This window comes from Perognathus longimembris, chromosome 6 (assembly GCF_023159225.1).
Source record: "Perognathus longimembris pacificus isolate PPM17 chromosome 6, ASM2315922v1, whole genome shotgun sequence".
NCBI classification, from domain to species: Eukaryota; Metazoa; Chordata; class Mammalia; order Rodentia; family Heteromyidae; genus Perognathus; species Perognathus longimembris.
In genome coordinates this window covers 70,653,636-70,678,838 of record NC_063166.1, presented here as the reverse complement: position 1 = coordinate 70,678,838, position 25,203 = coordinate 70,653,636, and the positions used below count along the sequence as shown (strand labels likewise).

Here is a 25,203-nt window from a genome sequence, read left to right as displayed (position 1 = left end):
TTGTGGGCTCGCTCTCCCGGAGTTACCCCGTGTGAATGGCTGGCTCCCACACACTAGAAATTTGCAACACAAATGTATGGCTTGTCTCCCTCTCACCAGAGCCTCTCTGGCCCAGCCTTTTGGGGCCTTTTAGAGCCTGTCTTTCTCTGGGGCACTTTCTTTCTGTAGCCCAAGCCCCCAGCCCCTAGAAACAGCCACCACCACTAATTAACACTGGGCTCAAGTGAGGCTGGGAAAGCACCCCACATTGGTAGCAAGCGAGGGGTTCTCACCGCCTCCCCCAGGACAGGCCAGACCCCGGCGTGGTGGGAATCTGCTGGGCCCTCATTCTCAGGACTCTTTGTTTCTGTGCCAGTCCTGTGGCTTGAACTCAGGGCCTGGGCCCTGTCCCTGAGCATTCATGCTCAAATCTAACACTCTACCACTTGAGCCACAGCTCCACTTCTGGCATTTTGGCCACTACTTGGAGATAAGAGTCTCTCAGACTTTTCCTTCCCTGGTTGGTTCTGAACCTCAACCCTCAGATCTCAGCCTCCTACATAGCTAGGATTACAGGCATGAGCCACCAATAGGCAGTTTTCAGGACTCTTTCTGCCTTTCTCTACTGCTTCCCTCTGCCTCTCTCTCTTGATACCCCTAGGAATTTACTGCAAAAAAAAAAAAATTTCCTCCTGTCATCAAGATGGCTTCCAGGTCCCCCCATCTTGCAGCCCAGCTTCCAGAGTTCAGCCCTTCATCAACTATCACCACAGCCACTGTTTGCCATGACACTTGGGGACTCAACCCTTTTCTCATCCACAACAGCCTGGGAATTAGGCATGACTGTTCCCATTTTTCAGACATGATGACTGAGGCCCAAAGAGATGAAGTACACAATACCACAGCTTTGTACGGGCCAGAGCTGGTTTTAAAAATCAAAATCTACTGGTCACCTAAACCAAAGGTCCTGCTTGGGGGTTCTTCCCTGATCCTGCCCAATGATGGGTTTCCCATTCCCATGCTTTTCTTTTGTCCGTGATTCTTAGAGCATTTATAGCATGTTTCGCTGCCTCCCATAACTCTTTGAGAACAGGTACTGCATCCATGCACACAAAGGCTCAAGAAAAACCAGCATCGGGGAAAGAGGCCCACCCACAACCATCCTGACAGAGATGGGACCAGATCCTGGGGGTGGACGCCTCATCCCATAGCCTCTGTGGAGGTCTAGCTGGGTGTTCCACGGGGATTTGTAGGATGAGGAAATACACGCACATGGAAAGAGCTGCAGGACAGCCTTCTGTCACTGTTGGGAGAATGGAAATGACACAGCCACTTTGGAAGAGAGTTTGGACATGTGTTAGAAAGTTCATTTCTTAACTGACTGTGGATCCAGCAATTCTGCTCCTAGTAATGTAGTCAAGAGTAATAATAAAAGTGTGTTTTCATGACATTGTGTGTTGTTGTTGTCATTTTTGTGTTTGCTTCTTAGTGCCCCAAGGCACACTGTGTACACTGTACTCCCACAACCCTCTCAAAAGCGTGTGCGCATGTGCGTGTGCGCGTGTACAGGAACTTGAATTCAGCTTCTCATTTGACCTCAGCTTTCTTGCTCACAGCTGACACTCTATTAATTGAGCCACACTTCCAGTCCAGCACTTTGCTGGTTAATTGAAGACAGAGTCTTACAGACTCTTCTGTCCAGGCTGGCTTTACACTGAGATCCTTAGCTCTCAGCCTCCTGACTCACTGGGAATGCCAGGTGAGCTGCCATGCCAGGATCTAATGTCTTAAATGCTGCTTTTTTTTTTTTTTGTCAGTCATGGGACTTGAACTCTGGGCCTGGGTGCTCTCCCTGAGCTCTTCAGCTCAAGGTTAGCACTCTACCACTTGAGCCACAGTGCCACTTCCAGTTTTCTGGTGGTTAATTGAAGATAAGTCTCACAGAATTTCATGCCCAGGCTGGCTTTGAACTGCAATCCTCAGATCTCAGCCTCCTGAGTAGCTAGGATTACAGGCATGAGCCACCAGGGCCTGGCCCACTTTTTTTTTTCTTAATGGCCCCAATAGGAATTAATTTAAATTTCCATCAAGGTGAATGTGTAAGCAAGCTGTCATACATCCATACAAGGAGAAACTATTGATTGGTGGTAGGTCAACAGGGACATCTCAATAGCGTGGGAGAGAGAGAAGCCTGGCCCAGACGAGAACCTATTATGTGATTCCATGAATGGAATTCCTTCCCACAGAACAGCTGTAGAGGCAGAGAGGAGAGAAGTGGCTGCCCGAGTCTGGGATGAGACAGGATGGTGGCGATGACCGTACAGCCGTATGTGTTTATAAAACCCATGAAACCAGAGACTTGAGTGAGCTAGAGCTGGGAGTGCAGCTCAGTACAGAGTGTCCGGCCTAGCTTTTGTGAAGCTCTAGGTTTGAGGCCCAAAATTCTAGAGAGGGGTGAGGAGGAAGAAAGGGAGGAAAAGAGGGAGGGAGGAAGGAAAAAGTGAGTGGTTGTTTTTTTTTATTGGTCAGTTGTGGGGCTTGAACTTGGGCCTAGGCACTGTTCTTGGGCTTTTTCACTCAAGGCTAGTTAGTGCTCCACCACTTTGTGCCACAGTGCCACTTCCGGATTTCTGGTGGTTAATTGGAGATAAGAGTCTCACAGACTTTCCTGCAGGCTGGCCTTGAACTGAAATCCTCAGATCTCAGCCTGCTGAGTAGCTAGGATTACAGGCATGAGCCACCTGGCCCAGCTTCAAGGTTATTTTTAAGAAGCATTGGTATTCTCTTAGGAGAATCTTAGCTGTGTGGGCTCTGAGTTTGCAAGTCTGCCTTTGAATTCTGGCATGCTACTGACCATCTCTGTGCTTAGATGACTAACGTAAACCCCACTGTGCCTGTTGTCTCATTTATGCCAACAGTCAGAATAGCGATGATAAAAGCTCGTTTGCAAGGCCCCGCCTGTACGTCACACACTGTCACAATATCCTCACTGCAGAGCCTCAGGCGCTGAGCTCTGCCTGCTCTGTGGTTCGGATGGGGAGTCTGGGGTCAGGAAGGAGGTCTGGCATAGGGACAGAGCTTCCGCTCTGAAACACACACTTCTGTTTTTTTTGTTGTTGTTGTTGTTTTTGCCAGTCCTGGGGCTTGAACTCAGGGCCTGAGCACTGTCCCTGGCTTCTTTTTGCTCAAGGCTAGCACTCTGCCACTTGAGCCACAGCGCCACTTCTGGCCTTTTCTATATATGTGGTGCTGAGGAGTCGAACCCAGGGCAAGCACTTTGCCAATTGGCCATATTCCCAGACCCAAAACACACACACACTTGTGAATCTCACCATTTCTTCCGCCAGTTCACAAGTCCAGCGTCTGCACCTGGCCTTGGGGCTCACTCTGCATGCCCAGCCCTCCGCCACCCCAATCCTGCATTTGCTGCAATAGCCTCATACCTCCCAAATAAATCAGAGCCCATTGCCTGCGGCGGGGGGGAGGGGGGAGATTGTGGAGGGGGGGAGACTCCCAACTGTTCTGTCTCCTATCTGCTGCTATGACCTGTCAGTCCACTCTTTGGTTGCTGTTGTTCTTGTTTTGATAACTATTTATTTTCAAGTCATCATTCTATTCTATTCTTTTTTTTTTTTTTGGCCAGTCCTGGGCCTTGGACTCAGGGCCTGAGCACTGTCCCTGGCTTCTTCCCGCTCAAGGCTAGCACTCTGCCACTTGAGCCACAGCGCCGCTTCTGGCCGTTTTCTGTATATGTGGTGCTGGGGAATCGAACCTAGGGCCTCGTGTATCCGAGGCAGGCACGCTTGCCACTAGGCTATATCCCCAGCCCATCATTCTATTCTTAATCCCTGTAGATCTAGGTTGTCATGCTACTCCATGTGCAGGCCAGTGGTGTGACATATCACTTAGTCCTTAGTTTCTGTGGGAGCGTCCACATCGACTCTATGCCCAAAACGTGGCTCCGTGTAGGTAAGGAACAAAGTCACAAAGTCCCAGTGCACAGGAGTGTCCTCAGAAACCCACCGGCTTCCTCCGGCAGCCCTAGAGGAACCTGGGAGGCGGGCTCTTATCCACAGCAGCCCCGTGTTATTTAGAAACAATGGGCGTGTCACATGACCCAGGCTGGCCTCTAACTTGTGGGATCCAGCAATCTTCCTGCTTCAGCTTCCTGATTACTTGGGATTAGGCCTACCTCTTCTTTTTTCTTCTTCCTCCCTCTTCTCCTCCTCCTCCCCCCACCTTCTGCCTTTCCTCTTCTTCCCCCTCCTCTCCTCCCCCCCCCTTCTTTCTTTTTGTGCAGTTCCCAGGGCTTCTTGAACCCAGGGCCTGGGCATTGTCCCTGAGTTTCTTTTGCTCAAGGTTAGCGCTGTAGCACTTGAGCCATATCCACTTCCGGCTTTTTTGGTAGTTTATGGAGATAATAGTCTCCCAGTCTTTCCTGCCTGGGCTGGCTTTGAACTGCAACCCTCAGATCTCAGCTTCCTGAGTAGCTAGGATTACAGGAGTGAACCACCCCCAACCCCCGTGCCTGCCTAATAATCTTTTTATATACTGTGGTTAGGCAGAAGATTTCCAAAGAAAGGAAGCTTAAAAAAAAGTTTGAAAGTATCTGTTTGGTCTATGGCAATTCCCCAGTTTCCAGGTGCAGAAGCTGAGGCCTAAGAGCGAGAATAACTGGGCACAGGCCTTGGAGGTGGTAATTGACAAGGCCTGAAAGAGGGGGTGCCCCCCCCACTCCTGCCTCTGGCCTCCGGCTCCAGAAGCCTCTGACTTCTCCACCAGACCCTCTGGGAAGCCAGAGCTTCTGCCTTGTAGACCATTCTGTCCTATCCATTTATAACTTTATTTCACTTTAGAGTGCAATATGTATGTCAGTCTTGAAGCTTCCTTAGCCTATCGGCTAGAAAAATCTAGAAACACAACAGCTCTCTCAAGGTCTCTCATCTCGTTCCTCTCACTTGTTAATGATCTCTGTCTGGACACAGGACAGCCGCCGCTCCAGGGCGAGCTGTCAACGTCCGCCGGTGACGGCAGCAGATCTAAATCAATAGGAGAAAACTCGGGTAATTGGATGACAGGGGAGATAGACAACTCTTTTCCTCAAAACACTTATTGATAATGTTGTCTACCCTAAAGTGAAATAAAGTTACAAATGGATAGAAGAGAATTGTATGAACTTTTTCAAAGGTTTCTTCATCTGGGAAAATAAGCAAAGTTTGTGTGTTAACATCTTCCTAGAGTAGCAGTGTTAGGCCCTCTCTTCGTCTCAGAATAATACTACAACTTGGTAAACTCTGTTTACAAACTCTGTGTGCCACCGCGTGCGTCCCCCAGCAAAGATAAAGGGTGAGTCCCATAGGAATCTTGATTAGCGGGGGCCAAAACCTCTTTCCACTGTTAGGGTTTGTCAGTGTGATGCTAAAAATGGTGCATTGGTTGACTTGTGGGTAATTGGCTCTGACGCTGGGGAAAATGAAGGTATAAATGGGAGTGCCTCGCACACAGCCGCCAGAGCAGAGCGAACACCCTGCCAGAGGGCCGTGGAACCCGAGGAGCAGAAGGACAACCTGTCAGAGGTGAGAGGGGAGCGACCCGGGGACCAGGGCTGGATGGGGGCAAGAAAAGTTGACATTCTCACCAACGAGTCAAAAGGCCCATCGCCTTCCTCCTCGCCCGTGGGGTGGTGAGTGAGTGGGGGGGCCCCATTCTGAGTATAATATGCCTTTTCCTGAGGGGCTCTAGGACATCTTTTGGATGGCTCGTGCCATGTTGTCATGGGTGTGGATGCCCCGTGGAGAAGTGTGCAAGCAAATGTGCTTCAGGAGTGTGTCCCAAGCAAGGAAAGTCCCAGTGTGCTCCAACTCTGGTGGGGTAGGCAGGTTTCTGGAGCAAGATGAGAGCCGGTTAGAGTCTCTCCTGTCGATATGATCCTGCCATAGATGGAAGAGAAACAGAGGAGCTGTGCCATTGCAATTGATCCAACATAATTGCCTGGAAATTGACGACATTTTGCTTTCTTGTTCAATTGCTGCCACACTCCTTACTTAAGTTTTAGACATAATTGTCAGTCCTTAGAGTCCTCTGTTACCCCATACCTATTCCCTGAGGCTTGTTTACGTGGTCCTGAAGTTTGGGGTGTTGTTTTTTTTCCACTGCACCATCCTTTCTAGAAGGATGTGGGTATCTGTCTTTTGAATGACAACTCAAGAGATGCCTTCATTAAAATTGTAGAGTTGGGGCAATAGGTCTGGTAGCTTGGTGGGGGAGCACTTGCCTGGCATGTGGGAAGTCCTAAGTTTGATCCGCAGTACTGCAAAAACACACAAACTTAGATTTCCTTTGACTTGGAACACGTTCGGGGAAACAGTGTATACAGTGAATGAAGATGTCTGCTCTTTTGGGATTCTCAGTGCCAAAGCAGAATATCTGACAAAGGTGAAAGTCCTCTCTCCCCGGGTTATTATAAGGTTTTGCTAATTTGGTTGCTTGAGACCTGACCAGTCATTAGCTCAAGGTACATGTTTGCAGAATTCTCCTGGCCTGTGTGGCAGGCAAGCTGGCAAAGGTGTCAATTGAGGAGAGGGAGCAAGAGCTCAATTGTGCTGAGTCCAGGTAACTCAAATATATCTAATCACTGAATGAGCCCCTCAGGAAGCTCACAGTCACCACTCAGCAGTGGCTCACGTCTCTAATCCTAGCTACTCTTGAAGCTGTGATCTGAGGAATTGAGGTTTGAAACCAGCCTGGGCAGGAAAGTCTATGAGCCTCTCATCTCCAAGTAACCAGCAAAAAGCCAGAAATAGATGTGTGGTGCAACTGAGAGAGCACTAGCCTTGAGCAAAAAAGCTAAGGGACAGTGCCCAGACCCTGTGTTCAAGCCCAAGCACACACACACACACACACACACACGCGCGTGCGCGCATGGGACAAAGAAAGCTGATACTTATCATGAGGGCTTCCAAGCTCTACAAAGCTTATGTGGCATACAAGATGCGTCAGTGAGGCTATTGGGTTTGGGTTATGCTTCACCCTGATGACTTCTATCTCCTTAGGCTGCCACATGGAATGTATCTGTTCATAGCTCTTTCATCCTTAGTTCTTAGCTTGCCACAGGCTACCTGTTCTTGTTTTCTTCCAGTAGGATTTGGCAGTCTCATCGACTGTTCCCACTGGTATGCGTCATTTCCCATCCCTCACAGGTGGCTACTGTGGTTGGACCCACCCCTCGGGTACATGATTTCTGGCAAATGTGGAGCTCCTTGCTTGACCAACCTGGGCAATTATTTGCCCTCCTCTTGCATGAGCAGTGTTACTATGCCCCCTCCCTCCATGTCTGCTCTCTGATGAACCTGTTTTTTACTTCCCAAATCCTTGGGTGTTCAGAGAGGAGGCAGCAATCCAGCAGGTGTTCTGATTTGTTTCCCTTTTGACTTCCTCAGAGGCCCAGGGACAAAGAGCAAAGCTTTCTGTGTGCTCGGAGCCTTTCCCATGTGCAGGTGATGAATTCAAAGATCCCATGAATGCACTGTGAATAGGTATTGTAGCTGAGAACCTGCCTGCTGGGATGCTTGGGAACTGAGGGGCCATTCTGAAGGGCTCACTCCCAAGTTTATTTGATGGAGGACCACGGAAAAGGTCCTTTCTTCTCCTCTCCGAGTTTGCTGTCTGTGCTGTGAAATGGCACGGCTGTACCTGCTCTAGAGGGCAGGTGTGGGATGCCTGGGCCGGACAGCAAGGCTCTGGGGTCGGATCACATATACTAGCCCTAGAGAGGGGGTGGAAACAGAGGAGGCAGAGGGAGTTGATTCTGGGCTTTACAGACAGCCAAGGGCTTCTGAGCAGGGGATTGAGGAGGCCAGTGTCCTAGAGGTGCTCAAACCTTTCCAAGATGAACAGTACAGAAAAGTAAAACAGCCAGCCTGCCACTGAACCATAAAATACAGTGGCTTAAGTCAAGGGTCTTTCATGTCTTCAAAGATCTCCTTGCTTAGAAAATTCCCCTTCTAAGCTGGGTGCAGGTGCCTCACACCTGTAATCTTTAGTTGCTCAGGAGGCTGAGATCTGAGGATCACAGTTCAAAGCCAGCCAGGGCAGGAAAGTCCATGAGACTGTTATCTTCAATGAACCACCAGAAAACCGCAAGTGGAGCTGTGGCTTAAAGTGGTAGGGTACTAGCCTGGAGCTAAAAGAACTCAGAGACAGTGCCCAGGCTCTGAGTTCAAGCCATACAACTGACACAAAGGAAAACTGCCTTCTGCTGACGCAGCCCGGAGCAGCTGGGAGGAGGGAACCTGGTGTAATGGAGGTGAGAAGGACAGGGTGCGAGGAGGAGGACAGACAGCAGGTCCTTGGCCTGAGGAGTAGAGGCCTACAGGTGGGGCAAAGCTAAAGGGCCTGGCATGGGGGGACTGTACATGCTTTGAGTGACAGGCACAGCAGGTGGATCGAAAGAGACCGCCCTAGGAACAGATGTTAGGGTCTTCTCCCTTGCCCCTACCTTACCAGAATAGCAGAGACTAAACAAGCTGACCCTGCATGGCTTAGCAGATAAACATAACCATCTAATTGGGTGATTTTGTTATGGTGCAAAGATTGCAGAATGTGTGGCCACCAAATCGTGGTGATGACCTCCTCACTCCTTTGCTGAGAAGCCTCCGCGCTCTGCTCTCTGCAGAGCTGAACCTGGACTCTTGTTTCTGAGGCTAAGGAATCTGTCTTCTGGGACCACAGCTGTATATGTGACCAGTGGTTGAGCAACTTCCTAGCACTAAGAACTGCTTGGAAATAAGACTGGTGTGGGACTGGGTGTGTTGGCTCACACCTGTAATCCAGGAAGTGGGAATCAGGAGGATCATAGTGCCAAATCAGCCTAGGTGCTGTTGGCAGTTCCCCATGGGTACTTCCTGCCAGAGGGCGGGGGGGGGGGGGCGGGTATCATCTCATGGGAGAGAAGACCCTGTTTCTAGGTGGCTGAGATGCAGACTAGCCACAGCACATCTTCCTGGCTGGTGGCTCTCTCTCCCGCAGCCTGCCCTAATTCAGATCACAATGTCAACAGGCCCCAATTAAGGATAATTACATGATCTATGAGAAGATTGTGTCACATCGGCTGCCAGGGCTCTCACAGCCCTGCCTGGGTTAAAATTACTCTCAAGCAAGACTCCACATTTCCTTCTTCCTTCCAGCAGTGCTCAAAATGACACTGCCAAAGTTTGCCTCCAACTGGGTCAGTAGGGGGTAACCACAACACAAGTTTCTAGGGACTTCTCTGTGTTCCTTCCTCCGGTGGCTCATGTCACCTGCTCCTCACTTGTGGAGCTTGAGGAAATTGAGGCCCAGAGAGGTGTGACCAGTTACCCTGGGACACACAGTAAGCACAGAGCCAGGTTTGACTCAAATTTGTCTGACAGAGCCTGAGATCTTAGTCCTGTTCCGGCTCCCTGCTGTTGGTGCCACCTTGGTCTGGGTAGGGTGTGATTGCGTGGGGGCGGGGGGGGGCACTAAGGGAAGGTCCACCATCGCTCACCGAAGTGTGAGCTCACCTCTCATGCCTTAAAGTGAAGGGCACTTTCCTTCCAGTCATTGGTCTCCTGTTGGACTCAGCGAGATGAACTTGCCATGCCCATTTGACAGATGGAGACTGGGCCCTGGCAGAGACAGAGCTTGCATCCAGATGTAGCTGAGTCTGCATTCTTTGTCCTATCCCACAGCTTCCAGAGGACAAGGACTGAGGCTTGTCTACAGAGATGAGCCCAGGGCTGAGCCCAGCGAGCAAAGGGCAGCCCCATAGCAAGGGCTGCGCCTGACCCGCCACATCTCCTCCTGCTATTTTGTAGGTGCCGTCCAGGGCTGAAGGATGCCACTTTGGGTGTTTTTCATTGTGATCCTGGCCCTCAGCGGCAGCTCCCACTGTTCGCCGACCCCCTCCCTGCCCCTCAGGTAAGCAGCCCCCGCACCAACACCCTCCCTAGCCACCCCACCATGGCAGCAAGGAGAGACAGGATGGAGCCAGCAGCTGGCCCTGCGGATTTCTTCCCCATCCCAAGGGGAAGACTAGACAGGAAGCCCCTCAAGGTCACTCAACCAGGCTCTGAGTCTTTCTGGGGGGTAAATGAGGGATACAGGGTAACAGGACCATTGAAGAGACAGGGAAAGTGTAGGCCCCCCCCGCCTCCCCCCCCACCCCCGTCCTCTTACCTGGTCCACACCCCAACCCCTGCCCCCTTTGCACAGGATGCGGCGCTACGCAGACGCCATCTTCAGCAACAGCTACCGGAAGGTGCTGGGCCAGTTGTCTGCCCGGAAGTTGCTCCAGGACATCATGAACAGGCAGCAGGGGTGAGCGGAAGTCCCCGTGGGAAGGCTGGAGTCAAGGGGTCTCTTCCCTGACACAGCGTCTGTCATTCCAACTGTTCAGCAGAGTGGTGCATGTCCACTCATCCCTACACCTGCTGAGTGCCTGTCCCTGTCCCAGGCTCTGACAGTAGTAACAGCACTGACTCTTGTTAGCATTTGATGGCCTACAGGGCCCTGTTCCTGCGCTCCCCACCGCGCCAGGCACACAGGAAGCCGGTGGTAGTGCCAGCCACTCTTCCAACTTTCTTCTCTACTCTTCAAAACAACCCAGCAATGTAAAGACAGTCACTAACCCCATTGTCCAGGTCTACAAGTGTCTTCTAACGGGTCTACAACCACAGTTGGCAGAGCTAGGGTCCACTCAGCCTGACATCTAAACTTGTACATTTTTAAAAAAGTGTTTATTTTGGAAAATGTTTCAGCAACAATCCAATATTAAATGCTTCCTTAAATTTTTAATGATATTTCCTTACTAATATATGGATATATACATGTACATACCCAAATATATATGCATATTTATTATTATTATTATTACTATTATTGTTTGGTGGTACTGAGGTTTGAACTCAGGGTCTCATGCTTGCTAGGTAAGCACTCCCCACCAAGGTCTTTTTGTTTTAGGATATCTTTTAGATAGGGTCTCGTTTTTGTCCAGGCTGGCCTCGGACCATGGACCTTCTACCTGTGTCTCCCATGTAGCCAAGACCACAGGAATGTTTCACCACATTGAGAAAATTGATTGAGTTGGGGGGTCTCAAAAACTTTTTGTTTAAGCAAACTGTGATCCATTTGATCTCTGCCTCCTGAATAGCTGGTATTACAAGTGTGTGCCACCACACCTGGCCTATTGTTTGTTTTTTTCCTGCCAGTCCTGGGGCTTGAACTCAGGGCCTGAGCACTGTCCCTGAGCTTCTTTTGTTCAAGGCTAGCACTCTACCACTTGAGCCACAGCACCTCTTCTGGCTTTTTCTGTGTATGTGAACCCAGAGCCTCATGCATGCTAGGCAAGCACTCTACCATTAAGCATTAACATTTTTGTTAGAGTCCATGCAGTTATCGTGACCCTCTTCCCATAGGCACTTTCATACACGTCTCCTAATGCCGAGCACATCTCCCTATAGAAACACACAGGGTCCAATCACAGTTCTTCATGTTCACATTTCATCAGCTGTTCCAAAATGTTCTTTATAAAAGGATTTCTTTCTTCTTTTTTTTTGGCCAGTCCTAGGCCGTGAACTCAGGGCCTGAGCACTGTCCCTGGCTTCTTTTTTGCTCAAGGCTAGCACTCTGCCACTTGAGCCACAGCGCCACTTCTGGCCATTTTCTGTATATGTGGTGCTGGGGAATCGAACCCAGGGCTTCATGTATATGAGGCAAGCACTCTTGCCACTAGGCCATATTCCCAGCCCAGGATTTCTTTTTCTGATGCAAGATCTTGGTTTCCATTTAGTTGTCATATCTTGTTTTCAAAATTTTTGTTTCTGTGCTGATACTGGGTCTTGAACTCAAGACCTCATGCTCTTACTCAAGCCACAACTCCACTTCTGGCTTTCTGCTAGTTAATTGGTGATAAGATCTTCAGATCTCAACCTTTTGAGTAGGTAGGATTACAGGCATGAGCCAACCGTGTCCAGACTCTCATTCGTATTTTGTTTTTTAATTTTTTTCTTTTTAGTCTAGAAGAGTTCCTGTCTTTCATGACACTGGCCTTTTTTCTTTTTTAACCTGGTGCCCTCCATCCCTTATAATCAGACCCAAGTAATGCACAAGTAATGGAGGCCATGTGTCCTGTTGGTACACCCAGTACTGGTGAGTTAGTGGTGGGCAGGATGTTGGGTCGCTTGGTTAACGTGTTGCCTGTCAGGTTGGGGAGAATTTCATAGCAATGTCCACTTGAGTACTATACTCTTCATTGCCACAAGACTGCACAGGTCTCCCTGCATGTTGCTGGATCGTTCTGTGGTAGGGAAGACTCCACAGGCATTGGGATGCCCCCTGGCCTGCCACATCCCACCCCATAGAAACCCCAGCTCTTTTTGTAACCATATAGAGAGAAGAACCAGGGGCAAGGAGCAAAGCTGCGGCCCGGCCGGCAGCTGGACTACATACGGGCAGATCAAAAGCAGGTGGCGTTCGAGAGCATCCTGGAGGCCCTACTGCAGAAGCACAGGTTGTGTGTGTGTGTGTGTGTGTGTGTGTGTGTGTGTGTGTGTGTGTGTGGACAGGAAAGGATCTTTCCTTCTCCACAAGTCTGCAGCTTTGCCATAGAAACACAGAAATGAGGGCTGGGAATATGGCCTAGTGGCAAGAGTGCTTGCCTTGTATACATGAAGCCCAGGGTTCGATTCCCCAGCACCACATATATAGAAAACAGCCAGAAGTGGTGCTGTGGCTCAAGTGGCAGAGTGCTAGCCTTGAGAAAAAAGAAGCCAGGGACAGTGCTCAGGCCCTGAGTCCAAGGCCCAGGACTGGCAAAAAAAAAATAATAATAAAATTAAAAAAAAACAACACAGAAATGAGAGGCTGGGAATGTGGCATAGTGGTAGAGTAATTGCCTAGCATGCATGAAGCCCTGGGTTCATTTCCTCAGTACCCCATAAACAGAAAAAGCCAGAAATGGCGCTGTGGCTCAAGTGGTAGAGTGCTAGCCTTGAGCAAAAAGAAGCCAGGGACAGTGCTCAGGCCCTGAGTCCAAGCCCCAGGACTGGCAAAAAAAAAAAACAAAACCAAAACCAGAACCACCACAGAGATGAGGTTTCTCCTCATTGATTCCCCAAAAGAGGGAAAGCAAGGCAGAGACAGGGCTGTGGCTCCACGGGGACTGTTGAGCTCAGGCAAGCTTTTGTAGCCCTTTTACATCTTCACACAAAATTCTAATTGCTGGGGAAAGTCCCTGATTTCGAACTTGAGCACAGGCATGTTCCGGTGGGACTCTGCTGTTCCAGTTCCATCAGGGTGCTCTATGTGCTCCCTCTCCATCTTCCCAACCTAATGAGACACCTGGAGCTCAGGGCTCTCAGCAGCTGCAGCTGTGCAGACACAGACAGCGGCAGGCCACAGGGAGACAAGAGGGGAGACCAGGCAGACAGGGAGGGTGGAACCAGGGAGGATGTCACCAACTCCCTGCCCGCAGCAATCGGCGCTCACCTAACTTCCTCCTCTAGGAAAGGAGTGGGGAGCACTGGTCATCTCTGAGACTCCCAACTCTAGAATTCTGAAAAATATTGCCTCTAAGAAGGATGTGCCAGCCTCTCACCTTGGCCTTAGGTTATCATCTACTTGCTGTGCTCCTAGGAGCCACTCAAACTGAGGGGGAGGCCCCACAGAGGGCCAGTTGTAGGAAAGCTGATTTGTTCTGCAAGTTCCAAGCCAGAGGCATCACAGCCCTCAAGAAGGGGCCTGGAGGCTGCACTGCCTCAAATACCAGGGCTTCCCTGGAGGGTCTGGGAGAACAGCGGTGAGAATGAGTTTGGAACCAGCATGGTGGCCTGCACCTGTGATCCCAGCACTCAGGAGGCTGAAGCAGGAGGATCACCAGTTTGAGGCCAGCCTGAGTTATATAGTAAAAACATGTCTAAAGATATTTTTAAGACAGAGAAAGAGGGAAGAGAAGAAAGAAGGAAAGAAAAAAGAAAAATAAAGGAGGAAGGAAAGAAAGAAAAAAAGAAAGAGTACAGTTGGAAAGATCGCCCCCCCCACGCCCGTGTCCTTCCTCCCCAGCCCTGCGGCAGGCGCCCTGTCAGTCACATGCTGGGCTTGTGGGAGGCCTCTGCAATGCACAGGCTGATGGCGGCCCCCGCTCCTTCAGCACTCAGGCTGCATTGAGTAGCCAGGACTTGCACACCTTCTTGTACAGTCAATGATTGTGACTGGTGGAGACATTCGGGAGGGGATTTTGGCCGAAGCTGTCTGGGGAAATGACTGACTGGTCCATGTCTCAGTGAGCTGGTAGGCGGAGCAGGGAGTAAGACGGAAGTCCACCCTGCTGACACACACGAGCATCCTTAGCTCGGGCTAGCTAGCTAGCTCCTGCCGAGCCCTGCAGACCTGAGCTTTCTCTTCCTCTCTGCAACAGGAATTACCATGGATGAAGCCTACACCAGAGTCCTGGGCCACCTGGAGTCCAAGCACAACCGGATCCAGCTCATCCCATTTCAGATCTGACCTACTTTTTTCTTTGTAAATACAATAAAAGTCTCCCATGCTGGTCTGTGTTTCAGTTTGCTTTTATCTTCAGTCTAATTAAAAATAATTTTATACAGTTAGCATTTCCCAGTGTGGTATCAAAAGGTGTAATAAAATAATGTGCTGGGTGCTGGTGGCTCATGCCTGTAATCCTAGCTACTCAGGAGGCTACCCAAGGATTGTGGGTCAAAGCCAGCCCAGGCAGAAAAGTCTGTGAGACTCTTATCGTCAATTAACCACTAGGAAACTGGAAGTGGCTTTGTGGCTCAAAGTGCTAGAACACTAGCCTTGAACAAAAGAGCTCAGGGACAGCACCCAGGCCAAGGATTGGCAAAAATAAAAAATAAAGTAAGCCACACGTTGTTGGCTCATGCCTGTAATCCTAGTTGCTCAGGAGGCTGAGATCTGAGGATTGCAGTTTAAAGCCAGCCCAGGTAACAAAGTTCGTGAGACTCTTATCTCCAATAAACTACCAGAAAAACAGAAGTGGAGCTGTGGCTCAAAATGGTAGAACACCAGCCTTGAGCAAAAAAGCTCAGGAATAGTGCCCAGGCCCTGAGTTCAAGCCCCACGACCAACACATACACACACACACACACACACACATACATACACACATACATACAGTAGTAGCCAACATGACTCCCCAAGTATCTGTAGATGTATATGTGGCTCCTTGCACAGAATCACAACTGCTCTCCCCACCCCCTTCCCAGTCTCAAGACAAACACTGGTCTTGCTCAGCTACAGACCAGGAACTGAGACAGGAAGGCGACTACACTTGCTCATGGCCAAATTTGGCAAGCGAGAACTGGGATGAATGCAAGCGTAGGCGGTCCACGCCAGAGGTCTAACTGAATGGGGCCCATGTGTCCATCCGGTCTCACCCCAACTAGTGGCTGATACCTGTAATTCTAGCTAATCAGGAAGCTGAGATCTAAAGATCATAGATCAAAGCCAGCCCATGTAGGAAAGTCTGTGAGACTTTTATTTCCCAATTAATTACCCCCCAGAAGCCTGAAGAAAACCACTAAAGAGAAAAATCCCAGAAAACAAGTGAGGGAAACAAAGAAGAGAATGGGCCAGCGGTGAGCAGGAGCAGCACAGCTCAGTGGTTGAGCTCGCCTAGCATGTGCAAAGGCCCTGAGTTTAATCCTCTGGAAGCAGACACACATATGACAAAACCACCAAGAGCAGGAGGAAGGGGGCTGGGGATATAGCCTAGTGGCAAGAGTGCCTGCCTCGGATACACGAGGCCCTAGGTTCGATTCCCCAGCACCACATATACAGAAAATGGCCAGAAGCGGCGCTGTGGCTCAAGTGGCAGAGTGCTAGCCTTGAGCGGGAAGAAGCCAGGGACGGTGCTCGGGCCCTGAGTCCAAGGCCCAGGACTGGCCAAAAAAAAAAAAGAGCAGGAGGAAGACGACAAAGAGAAGAAGGTGGTGGAAAGAGGAAAAGAAAGAGGAGGGTGTTGCGAATTCATCAGGAAAGTATTTATGGCAGCTGCCAGGGAACTTGGTAAGACAAATAGGTTGAGTGGTGAAAACCCAAGGTCAAAGCTGTAGAATCTGGAAGAGTCCAGATAGAGCTGGCCATCCAATATGGTGGCCTTGGCCATTTGAAATGTGATCATAACAAACTGAGATGTGCCTGAAGTATAAGCATTGGATTTCAAAGACCTAATAGAAAGAAAAGTGCAAAGTATCTCAACATTATTCCATGACTGTGTGTGTGCACATGCGTACATGCATGTGCGGTGCTGGAGGTCTTGATAACTCAGGACCTTATGCATGCTAACAAGTGATATCTACAGTTGAGCTATTCCCCCATGCCCCTCCCCTCACATTCTTGTTTACTTACTCTGATTGTTAGAAAACATGCAATTATCTACATAGCTTCTATTATTTTGCCATTGGTCAAACTGGGACTTCAACTCAGGACCTGGGTGGGCACTGTCCCTTAGATTTTTTGCTCAGGACTGGCATTCTATCACTTGAGCCACAGTCTACTTCCAACTTTTTGCTGACTAATTGGAGATAAGAGGTTTTTTTTCTTCTTCCTGGGTTGGCTTTGAACCTGGCCTCCTGAGTAGCTAGGATTACAGGCATGAGCAACTGGTGCCTGAATTCTTTTAGGAATTTGTAATGTAAGGGATGCTACCAGTCGACAGAAGTCCCTAGGTCAGTGACTAGTTACCTGTTTTTGCTAGTGAACCATTTTATTTGGCTCAAACAACCCCACACATCACCGACCCTCCACACGCCAGAACCCATGAGATCTCTGCAGCGCCAATCAGGTTATATTTTCATTTGGGGAGTGATTATGCCAGCGTAGTTTTATGTAAAACTTCCCCACACTGTACACTGAAGATTTATGCCTTTCATTTACTTTAAGTAAATTGAACCTAACACCATCAAACAACACGCAGCGTGGATGTGGGAGGTCAGGTTTGGATTAAAGGTGCAAAAAAAAGTATCGCAGCATCTTAAAGGTGGTGAGACTCAGCAAGTGGCTGTGCCCTTCACTTCCTAGCAAGGACACTGCCACCAGGGGAGGGCCTGGTTTGACCCAGTCCCCAGGGGGCTGGCCGCCAGGTCTCCTGTCTCCCAGCATCACAACTGTACAACTCGGTCCATTCTTCACAAGGTTCAGACCACCTGCTCCCCCCACCCCCCAGCCCTGGGGAGCCCCAGGGAAGAATGTGAAGCGTGGGAACCAGTCACTCAGGCAGCCTTGGAGGAGACAATAAGAACAATGACAAACAAAAGCCCCTCCAGAGAAGGCTGGTCATTGAGGGCCAGCGGTCCACTTCAGCCCAGAGAGGCGAGAGGCCGGCAGGATGGGAACCTGCCAAGGCTCAGGGACAAAGCGGGGGTGGGTGGAAGAAGCTGAATGGGAGACCCTTTCCCCTAGACCCACCTGCTCATCTCTTTCCTTGCCCCTACAAAAGCAAAAGCCCAGGGTCCTCCCAACATCCAATTAGTTGTTCAAATGTAATATTGACCGCTGGGACCTGCTGCTACTTGTGGTTTTCGAGGTGAATGCAATTAGAGAGAGGGAGGGAGGGAGGGAAAATCATGGCAACGCCATGGCTTTATCTCCATTAACAATGACACTAATGGCATCTTAAAAGCCATAACCCCTCCCCGCAGAGGTGCTGAGAGCTCCCCACTCCCATGGGGGTCCTCCTTAAGACTCCATGCTATTTTCCCCCTTAAAGAAGTGCTTAATCAACAAGGGACTTGTCGCTTTAGTGAAGATCCTCATGGCTATATTAACTTGGAGTTCACAGAGAGCCTCTCATCCATGACTTCATTTGCTCCTGACAACAAGCCTCTGGAGGAAACAGAGCCTGGTCCCTGGCCAGCTTCCCAGGCAGGTCAGATGACTGGTCCCAGGTCACTCGGGCCACTCATTGGGCGGCAGGCAGAGCTGGGGCCTCATGAGGTGGTAGGGAGGGCCCAGCAGTGGTTCTGTGTGCGCTAACCCTCCAGGCCCCTCAGAAATGCAAGCTGGGAAATTCAGTGACTTAAACAGTCGGGCCAACAAGTTTTAGTACAAACTGCTCCCTGGGCTCCTAACAAGATCCAGGATATGAGGCTGATAACAACATAGCACCCTCGAGTTAAGATGGGGTCAGTACTGATCTCAAGCCACGGTAAGCTGGAAATATCCTAACTGGAAAGCACTTGTGATTACAGTGCACGGGCCTTATGCAGCACACAGGTCAGGGGTTCCCCATTCCTGTAAGTAAAGAAGACACAGTGAGATGTGGGATAGTGACCAACTGCTGCATGAGGCCCCACCCAAAAGGTGCTTTCAGTTCTATTTGATGTAGTAAAAAAATGACTGTGGTATTTTGTCACAGTAGCAGAGCCTTGAACACAACCCAGCTGCTCTACCAAGGGGGCTCTTTAGATGCCAACAGGAAGACAATGTGGTGCTCATTGCTGAGAAAGCAGGATGGAAGCTGGCTTTTCTACCATCTCAGTCCTGCTAGAAAAGGGTAGAGAAAGACCAATATAAAAAGGCTACTGAAGGTTGGATGTAGCTCAGGCAAAGCACATTCCCATCAAGTACGGTGGCATCCTCGGTTCAATCCCCAGAACCAAAAGAGTTAAAAAAAAAAAAAAAAAACAACATTCATAAGTGGGCAGCAGTGGCTCATGCATGTCATCCTAGCTACTCAGGAGGCTGAGATCTAAGGATCACAGTTCAAAGCCAGTCTAGACAGAAAAGTCTGTGACTCTTATCTCTAATCAACTACTCAGAAAAGTCCAGAAGTGGTGCTATGGCTCAAGTGGTAGAGTGCTAGCATTAAGCACAAAGAGGCTCAGGGACAGCCCTTAGGTCCCAAGTTCAAGAACCAGGACTGGCACCCACCCCCCCCCAAAAAAGGCCACAGAAACATTATCACTTCGCTGATTAGCAGCCAAGTCCAAGTCCCTCTTATGCTCCCAACCATGCCAGCACCCTGAAGTCTACAAGATGGTCACACCAAGCCTTTGTTCCTATTACCATTCCTTTTATTCCAAAACAGACTAATTACAGATTTCAACTATTCAAACGCAACATTTGTGTAACTCAGGACATTCACACCATCTTGCTAAGGCATCATGCCAAGGAAACAGACGATCTAGGCTCATGGGGATCTGCTCTGTGGAGGAGAAGTTAAAAACAAGCAAAAGTAACCATATCTCAACTTTTCTTTTAAATAAAGTGTTTTTGTTTTCATTCCTCTTGGCGCATTGTGGACCGCTCTTGACTCCTTTCTTCACCATTCCTTTCAGTGCTTAGGCCTTCTGTCCTCTTCCTGGGACTAATGTGCTGTTCTGAAAGAAAAGAGAAACAAACCTCCAATGACTGACACTGTACTTGCTAACAGATGGCCAAGGAGGCCAGGGCCTCCCCCACCATTTGCGCAGGACATCACGCGTGGAGCTATGCATGTGTGCATTTAGGCCCCTTCATGTCTCACAGGTGAATGGGAGACTGCTTGCTCCTAACTGAAGCTGATGCTGACTTAAAATCAACGAAGTGTGGCGATACTGAGAAGGGGATGAGGAAACTCCAGGCACACCTCTCACAGCACAAGGCCAAAGATGGCCAACTCGAGCCAGAAAAATGGCGAACAGAGTCTAAAGAAAGCTCATCTCCAGACCCCATACCTCCCAACCAATACTTGGCCCTTCTAGAGCCTGAAGATGACATCCTGCTGTGCACACCAACATCAGCCTCAACACTTAGCTCCAACATACAGTGGCTCCTGAAAAAGGTGCTACTGGGGTCTGAGTAAGTGGGAGAGAAAGCATGCTGCTACCTGAGCCATACTCTCAGCCCTACTTCAGCCATCTTACATGTAGGGTCTCACACTTTGGCCCAGGCTGGCCTCAGACTGTGATCCTCCTACCTATGCCTGCTTACTTTACAGACATGAACCACCACAGTTGGCCTATTGGTTGTGATGAGGCTCTCACTAACTTCTTACCTGAGCTAACCTTGAACTGTATCCTACTGATTTCTGCCTCCTGATTAGTTGAAATGATAGATGCGGACCACCATATCCAGTTTCAAAAGAAGAATATATATGTGTGTGTGTGTGTGTGTGTGTGTGTGTGTGTGTGTGTGTGTGTGTGTGTGTGTGTGTGTGTGTGTATATATATATATATATATATATATATATATATATATATACACACACACATATACACACACTCAGAATTTCCCTAGGTAGCCCAGGCTGGTCTCAAACTTGTGATCTGTTTTGCATTAGCTTCTTGAGTTCTGGGATTATACAGGCATGCACCACCAAGCTTGGCCCCCATAGAATGTCTCTATCACTTTATTCCCTCTTTCCCCTGTGCTAATGCACTCTAAGAAGTGATAGGAAAGAAATGACAATGGCCATTAACAGACTGCAAGCAGGGAGGCAGCAGTACCAAGTTACTCTCTGTGGCAAGCGGAAGCTGGATACAGACACACCTACCACCATCAGCAGGCAGCTAGACACTGTGCTGAGGACTAGGGTGATGTCAGTCTGGCAGAATGACAGGCTCCAAGCCAAAAACAAAAACAAAAGCAGTTCCTAAGGGCATGCACAGGGCCAAAGTGAGTGCTTCTAATTCCCTGCCAGGGTTCAGAGGTTCCTGGAAACACTCAATGTGCATATTTAGAAATGCTCATGGAGGGATGACAGCAGGAGTATGGATTGTGAACAACTGAGGGGCGGTAGTCCATGACCAAGAAGTTCTGCCCTACATCATGTCTGCTCAAACCAATGTCTGCTCTCAGCTCACGAGCACTCAGCCACAGAGGCACACAGGCTCCAGCCTCACAGTCGCAAATGTACAAATGATCAACAGTACAATATGAGGCTGACTAAAGTTCAAAGGGAAAAGAAATCCAAGCCAGAGTAGAGTGAAAGAACTCAAACATAGCAGAAAGGACTAGTTCTGAAGGCAAAGCTCAGTAGAGGACCAAAATTCCAGATAAAACCCAAATGGGCATGGTCGGGGAGAGGGCACTGGAGGCTTTTGAAGTGTGGAAGTAGTCTATCTTGATGGAAAGGGCAGTTTGGGACTGTACTTTTTAATTTATTGTATGTAAATTACATCTCACTTAAATCTGAAAGCAACAACAAAGTGCAGTTTCTATGTTGAAGGTAGGTGACCCAGTTTATGTGCACATATCAATGAAATCCTATCCTAAATCCTATGCTGCCCTTGATCACTCCTATTTTCACAGGATTAAAACTAAGATGGCTCTGGCAGAAAAAGCCATTTCCAAGGCAAGGGATGGACATGACTTGGAAATTCAAAGACCCCCGATCCCCTCTGCTGGACTGGGCTGGCGTTGACCAACTCTGTCACAAAGGCCAAAGCCAGCCCAAAGACTTTGGTAAAATAAAGGTATTGTTTTTGGTCTTTTCTTTTTGGTACTGGGGATTGAACCCTGGATGTTATACTTGCTATGCAAGTGCTTTGCCACTGAGCTACATCCCAGCCCATAAAGTTTTATCAGAATGCAGCCATACTTTGTTTACATGGCCTGTGGCTGATTTCACATCACAGTGCTAGAGCCTAGTCTGGCCCACAGAGCCTAAACTATCACCAGGCTCTTTCCAGAAGCCTCTTGTTGATCCTGGCTTATAGGAGCAGATGGTGAGGCAGCAGGTAAGCTGTGACTGGCCCTGTGGGGTGGGGGTGGGGCATTATTCTGTACAAGATGACAGTCTTGGGGCCTATTGAGCTTTAAGAACCTGGATTATGCTCCTAACTTTCAGTTGTGGCCGTCAGCCCTTCATAATTTAATCTCACATGGCTTTGCCTAATATACAAATATACCAATACTATAGAAAGGCCTAGAAGCCATGACAAGGTGTGCCAGGATTTGCCACAGGATCACCATTTATTAAATGAAAGTGGTTTGGATGGTGTCCCTTTTAAGAAGTCCGCAGATGGGCTTGTCTTACTCTCCTCTCTGCTCTATGACAAATGGAGAGGGCCTGTTGTAGAGAGACCACCCCCCCATGAGCTATGAGTGAAGATAGTCTTAAACAGTCAAGGCCAGGACAGAGTTGCCATATTGTTAGGAGAACGAGCACCTAGGCTCACTCAGGAAGCTTTGGCCCCGTCAGGTCGCTTTGGCATAGGGAGGAAGGAGGAATGAGTAGGCTGAAATTCCACTGACATGCATGAGGTGGGGCAGGATGGGAAAGGGCACCTGGCTCCTGGGTGAGCCCGCCCTTTATCTTTACCGTAGTGTCCTATATTTTGCCAATCTACTGCTCTGCTCTGCAGCGATCCTGCCAAAGGAAAGAGTGTTTGAGAATCAAGAAAGGACAGTGAGAAGAGAAATAAAGCTGAGGAAAGAAATGGCAAAACCCAACCAGAGCTTCCATTAGAACCACTGATTTCCCCCAGGCAGCAATGGCTCTAGCACTTGCAATGGTTTTACCTTTGGTAGAGGGTAGGTGTAGAAGTGGGAGGGAGTAGGACCTCAAGGATCTTTCTGGAATTCTGGGTGTCTTTCCCCAGAATTCCAGATTTCAGGTTAGGAACTCCTGCTGAGCACTATTCTAAAGCAAACAGTTTCTCCCTCTCACCCCTTTACCTTGTGGGCAACTTCCAGAAGACAGAGGCTGGCAGGGAACAGCCTTCTGGCTGCCTGGGGCTGAGAGTGGTAGCTGCAAGGGAGCAAGGTTCTGTTTTGGAAACACAGCGCCCCTGGCTCTTTCTAAGCCCAACAGCCAAGTAAAGGTCATTCAAGGGGCACAAGAGTGAAGCAGGGCTGCTGCTGTGCTAAGGGGAGCTCTGGTGGGACCCAGATTATTACAGGGATGCTAAGGAGAATGTCTGTGCTGGACCCCATGGTGAAGCACTCTGAACGCTCACAATGGAGCTGGGTGGAAACAAGACCTTTGCTTTTCCCACAGGCTAATCATCTTCTGAGAAGGCCTCCAGGATCTGTCTGACCTAATTGGCAGCCATGTTGGAAGGCATGCTGTTGAGTCAAAACCCTCTAAGAGAAAGCTTGGAAGGAGAAAGCAGGGCACATCTAGAAATGATTTCTTCCAAAGGTAAAAGCAATTCTGACCTTTTCTTATTGGCCTTTGTGTGGCAGAAAAATCACTCAGGTTCTAATAAAGCCAAATCAATGAGAAACCATCTATGTGACATTTAAATCTTCCTCCAAGTCTGTTCTGAAAGCTCAGCTGCCAGCAAGCTGCCATCACGTTAAGGGCTGACCATTTACTTGTGCAACTCTCAGGCTGTCTGCTTCCCAGGGCACAGCTGGGGGCTCCCAGGCAGAAGCTATCTGCCAGGGGCCTCTGCAAAACCCTCACAGCTTCTGCAGGGAGAACACAGACCTACACATGCGAAGAAAAGCTCTGGACACTGTCAGGGGTCATGGGGCGTCACTCTAAGGGGCCGGGAAAAGGGGAGGGTTGGATCCTCCATGGCAGCAACAAAGGGAATTTTTATACAGCCAGCAAACAGACAATCTTCTAGCATATATCCCTACCCACTTTTACCTCTCATTCTAATGTTCAAGGACAAATATTGTTGTTTTCACACATCTACAGCTAGCCACAGGGCCTCTGTCCTGATTTAAAACATTTTTTGTCTTGTATGTCTGGCTGGATTAAAGCATCAGCCTTGTCCTAAGAACATAGTCCCGCCATAAAAACTTTGTCTCTGAGCTAGGCCAACCCACCCCAGATCTTCCGCTCATCCTCAGCCTTACCTCTTCACTGCGTGTTGGGCCAGCATACGATTACCAGCCAGGAAAGTCACACTGCCCAGGATGGCCAGATACTTCAGGGTCTGGAACATGTTGAGCTGAGTCCAGTACACATACATGAGCCCCAGCATGGCTACAAGAAGAGATTCATGACATTAGGTAAGTACAACAGCGACGATGTCTTGGGACAAGGAAGTTAGGAACAGGGTCTGCTAGGACATGGAGGTTTGCATGCATAGACCAGCTTGCTTTATCTCTTTTATCTGATGTCAGAAAGTAGATGACTCAATGTATTTGTCACATAGCCCGTCTAACTTGAAACCCAAGGGTAAGAATCAGACTTCAGCTACTTTATCTTGACCCACAGTCCTATTGACACTTACATCTCTGCTTTTTATTTTACTTTATTTGGCAGTTCTGAATTTTTTTTTGGCCAGTCCTGGGCCTTGGACTCAGGGCCTGAGCACCGTCCCTGGCTTCTTTTTTTGCTCAAGGCCAGCAATCTGCCACCTAAGCCACAGCGCCCCTTCTGGCCATTTTCCATATATGTGGTGCTGGGGAATCGAACCGAGAGCTTCCTGTGTAGGAGGCAAGCACTCTTGCCACTAGGCCATATTCCCAGCCCAGTTCTGAATTTTGAACCTGGGGACTCATGCTTGCCTAGCTAACTAGCACCTGGCCCATGTCTGCAGCCCTTTTGTCCACTGGTTATTCTTGAGCCAGGGTCTCACTTCCTGCCTAGGTTCACTTCCTGAACTGTCATCTGCTGAACTGTCATCTGCCTATATTAGTGTTCCTATCATAGCTAAGATGACAGCTATGTGCCATCACACCCAAAAGCTCATAAAGTTTCCTGCCCAAGCTATCCTGGAACCATGATCCTCTCAATCTCAGACTTCTCCCATAGCTTACGATGATAGACACATGCCACTGTGCCCAGCTGGGTTTCGAAGGAATCTCACAAATGTTTTTGGCCAAGCTGGCCCTGAACCATGCTCCACCTTTCTCAGCTTAGCAGGTAGCTAAGATTACATGCACGAGTAACTACCATTAAGTTTATTTCTCTGTCTTTTCAATGCAGGAGTTTTGTTTTGTTTTGCCAGTCCTGGGGCTTGGACTCAGGGCCTGAGCACTGTCCTTGGCTTCTTTTTGCTCAAGGCTTGCACTCTACCACTTGAGCCACAGTGCCACTTCCGGCCTTTTCTATTTACGTAGTGCTGAGGAATGGAATCCAGGGCTTCATGGATGCTAGGCAAGCACTCTACTGCTACTCCACATTCCCTGCCCAGTGTGTTTTATTTGTTTCATCTAAAATATTATTGTATTTGGAATTAATTTTTTTCTTTTTTGTATGGTGCTGGGATCAAACCTAGGGTCTCACATATGTCAGGCAAAGGCTCTACCTCTACCACTGAACCTTAATCTATATAAATAGAT

General features: G+C 49.0%; 2 protein-coding genes across 3 annotated transcripts in view; one reads left to right on the top strand and one right to left on the bottom strand.

Moving 5' to 3' along the window:
• Positions 1-9,835: 9,835 nt before the first annotated feature.
• Positions 9,836-12,620, top strand: Ghrh (growth hormone releasing hormone). The gene is made up of 3 exons (XM_048349399.1): positions 9,836-9,918; positions 10,213-10,317; positions 12,389-12,620. The coding sequence occupies exons 1-3, from the start codon at positions 9,836-9,838 to the stop codon at positions 12,618-12,620; spliced, it is 420 nt and encodes a 139-aa protein (XP_048205356.1).
• Positions 12,621-19,031: 6,411 nt separating this feature from the next.
• The window catches only part of Rpn2 (ribophorin II), a 52,821-nt gene continuing 46,649 nt past the window's right edge, over positions 19,032-25,203 (bottom strand). Inside the window, exons 16-18 of one of the 2 annotated variants that reach the window (XM_048349137.1) lie at positions 23,770-23,899; positions 22,280-22,327; positions 19,032-19,355 (exon numbers count right to left, since the gene is read on the bottom strand). In XM_048349137.1, coding sequence (XP_048205094.1) covers positions 19,343-19,355; positions 22,280-22,327; positions 23,770-23,899 — 191 coding nt within the window. In that variant the 3' untranslated portion in view covers positions 19,032-19,342. The remainder of the gene's footprint in view (positions 19,356-22,279; positions 22,328-23,769; positions 23,900-25,203) is intronic. The other variant, XM_048349138.1, reaches the window with a different exon arrangement.

What these genes read in the sequence shown, in the direction of transcription:
- Ghrh (XM_048349399.1), top strand. Translation starts at nt 9,836, where the DNA reads ATGCCACTTTGGGTGTTTTTCATTGTGATCCTGGCCCTCAGCGGCAGC. An exon ending in ACCCCCTCCCTGCCCCTCAG is followed by an intron (nt 9,919 to 10,212) that starts GTAAGCAGCCCC and finishes CCCTTTGCACAG; the next exon opens with GATGCGGCGCTACGCAGACG. An exon ending in ATCATGAACAGGCAGCAGGG is followed by an intron (nt 10,318 to 12,388) that starts GTGAGCGGAAGT and finishes GTAACCATATAG; the next exon opens with AGAGAAGAACCAGGGGCAAG.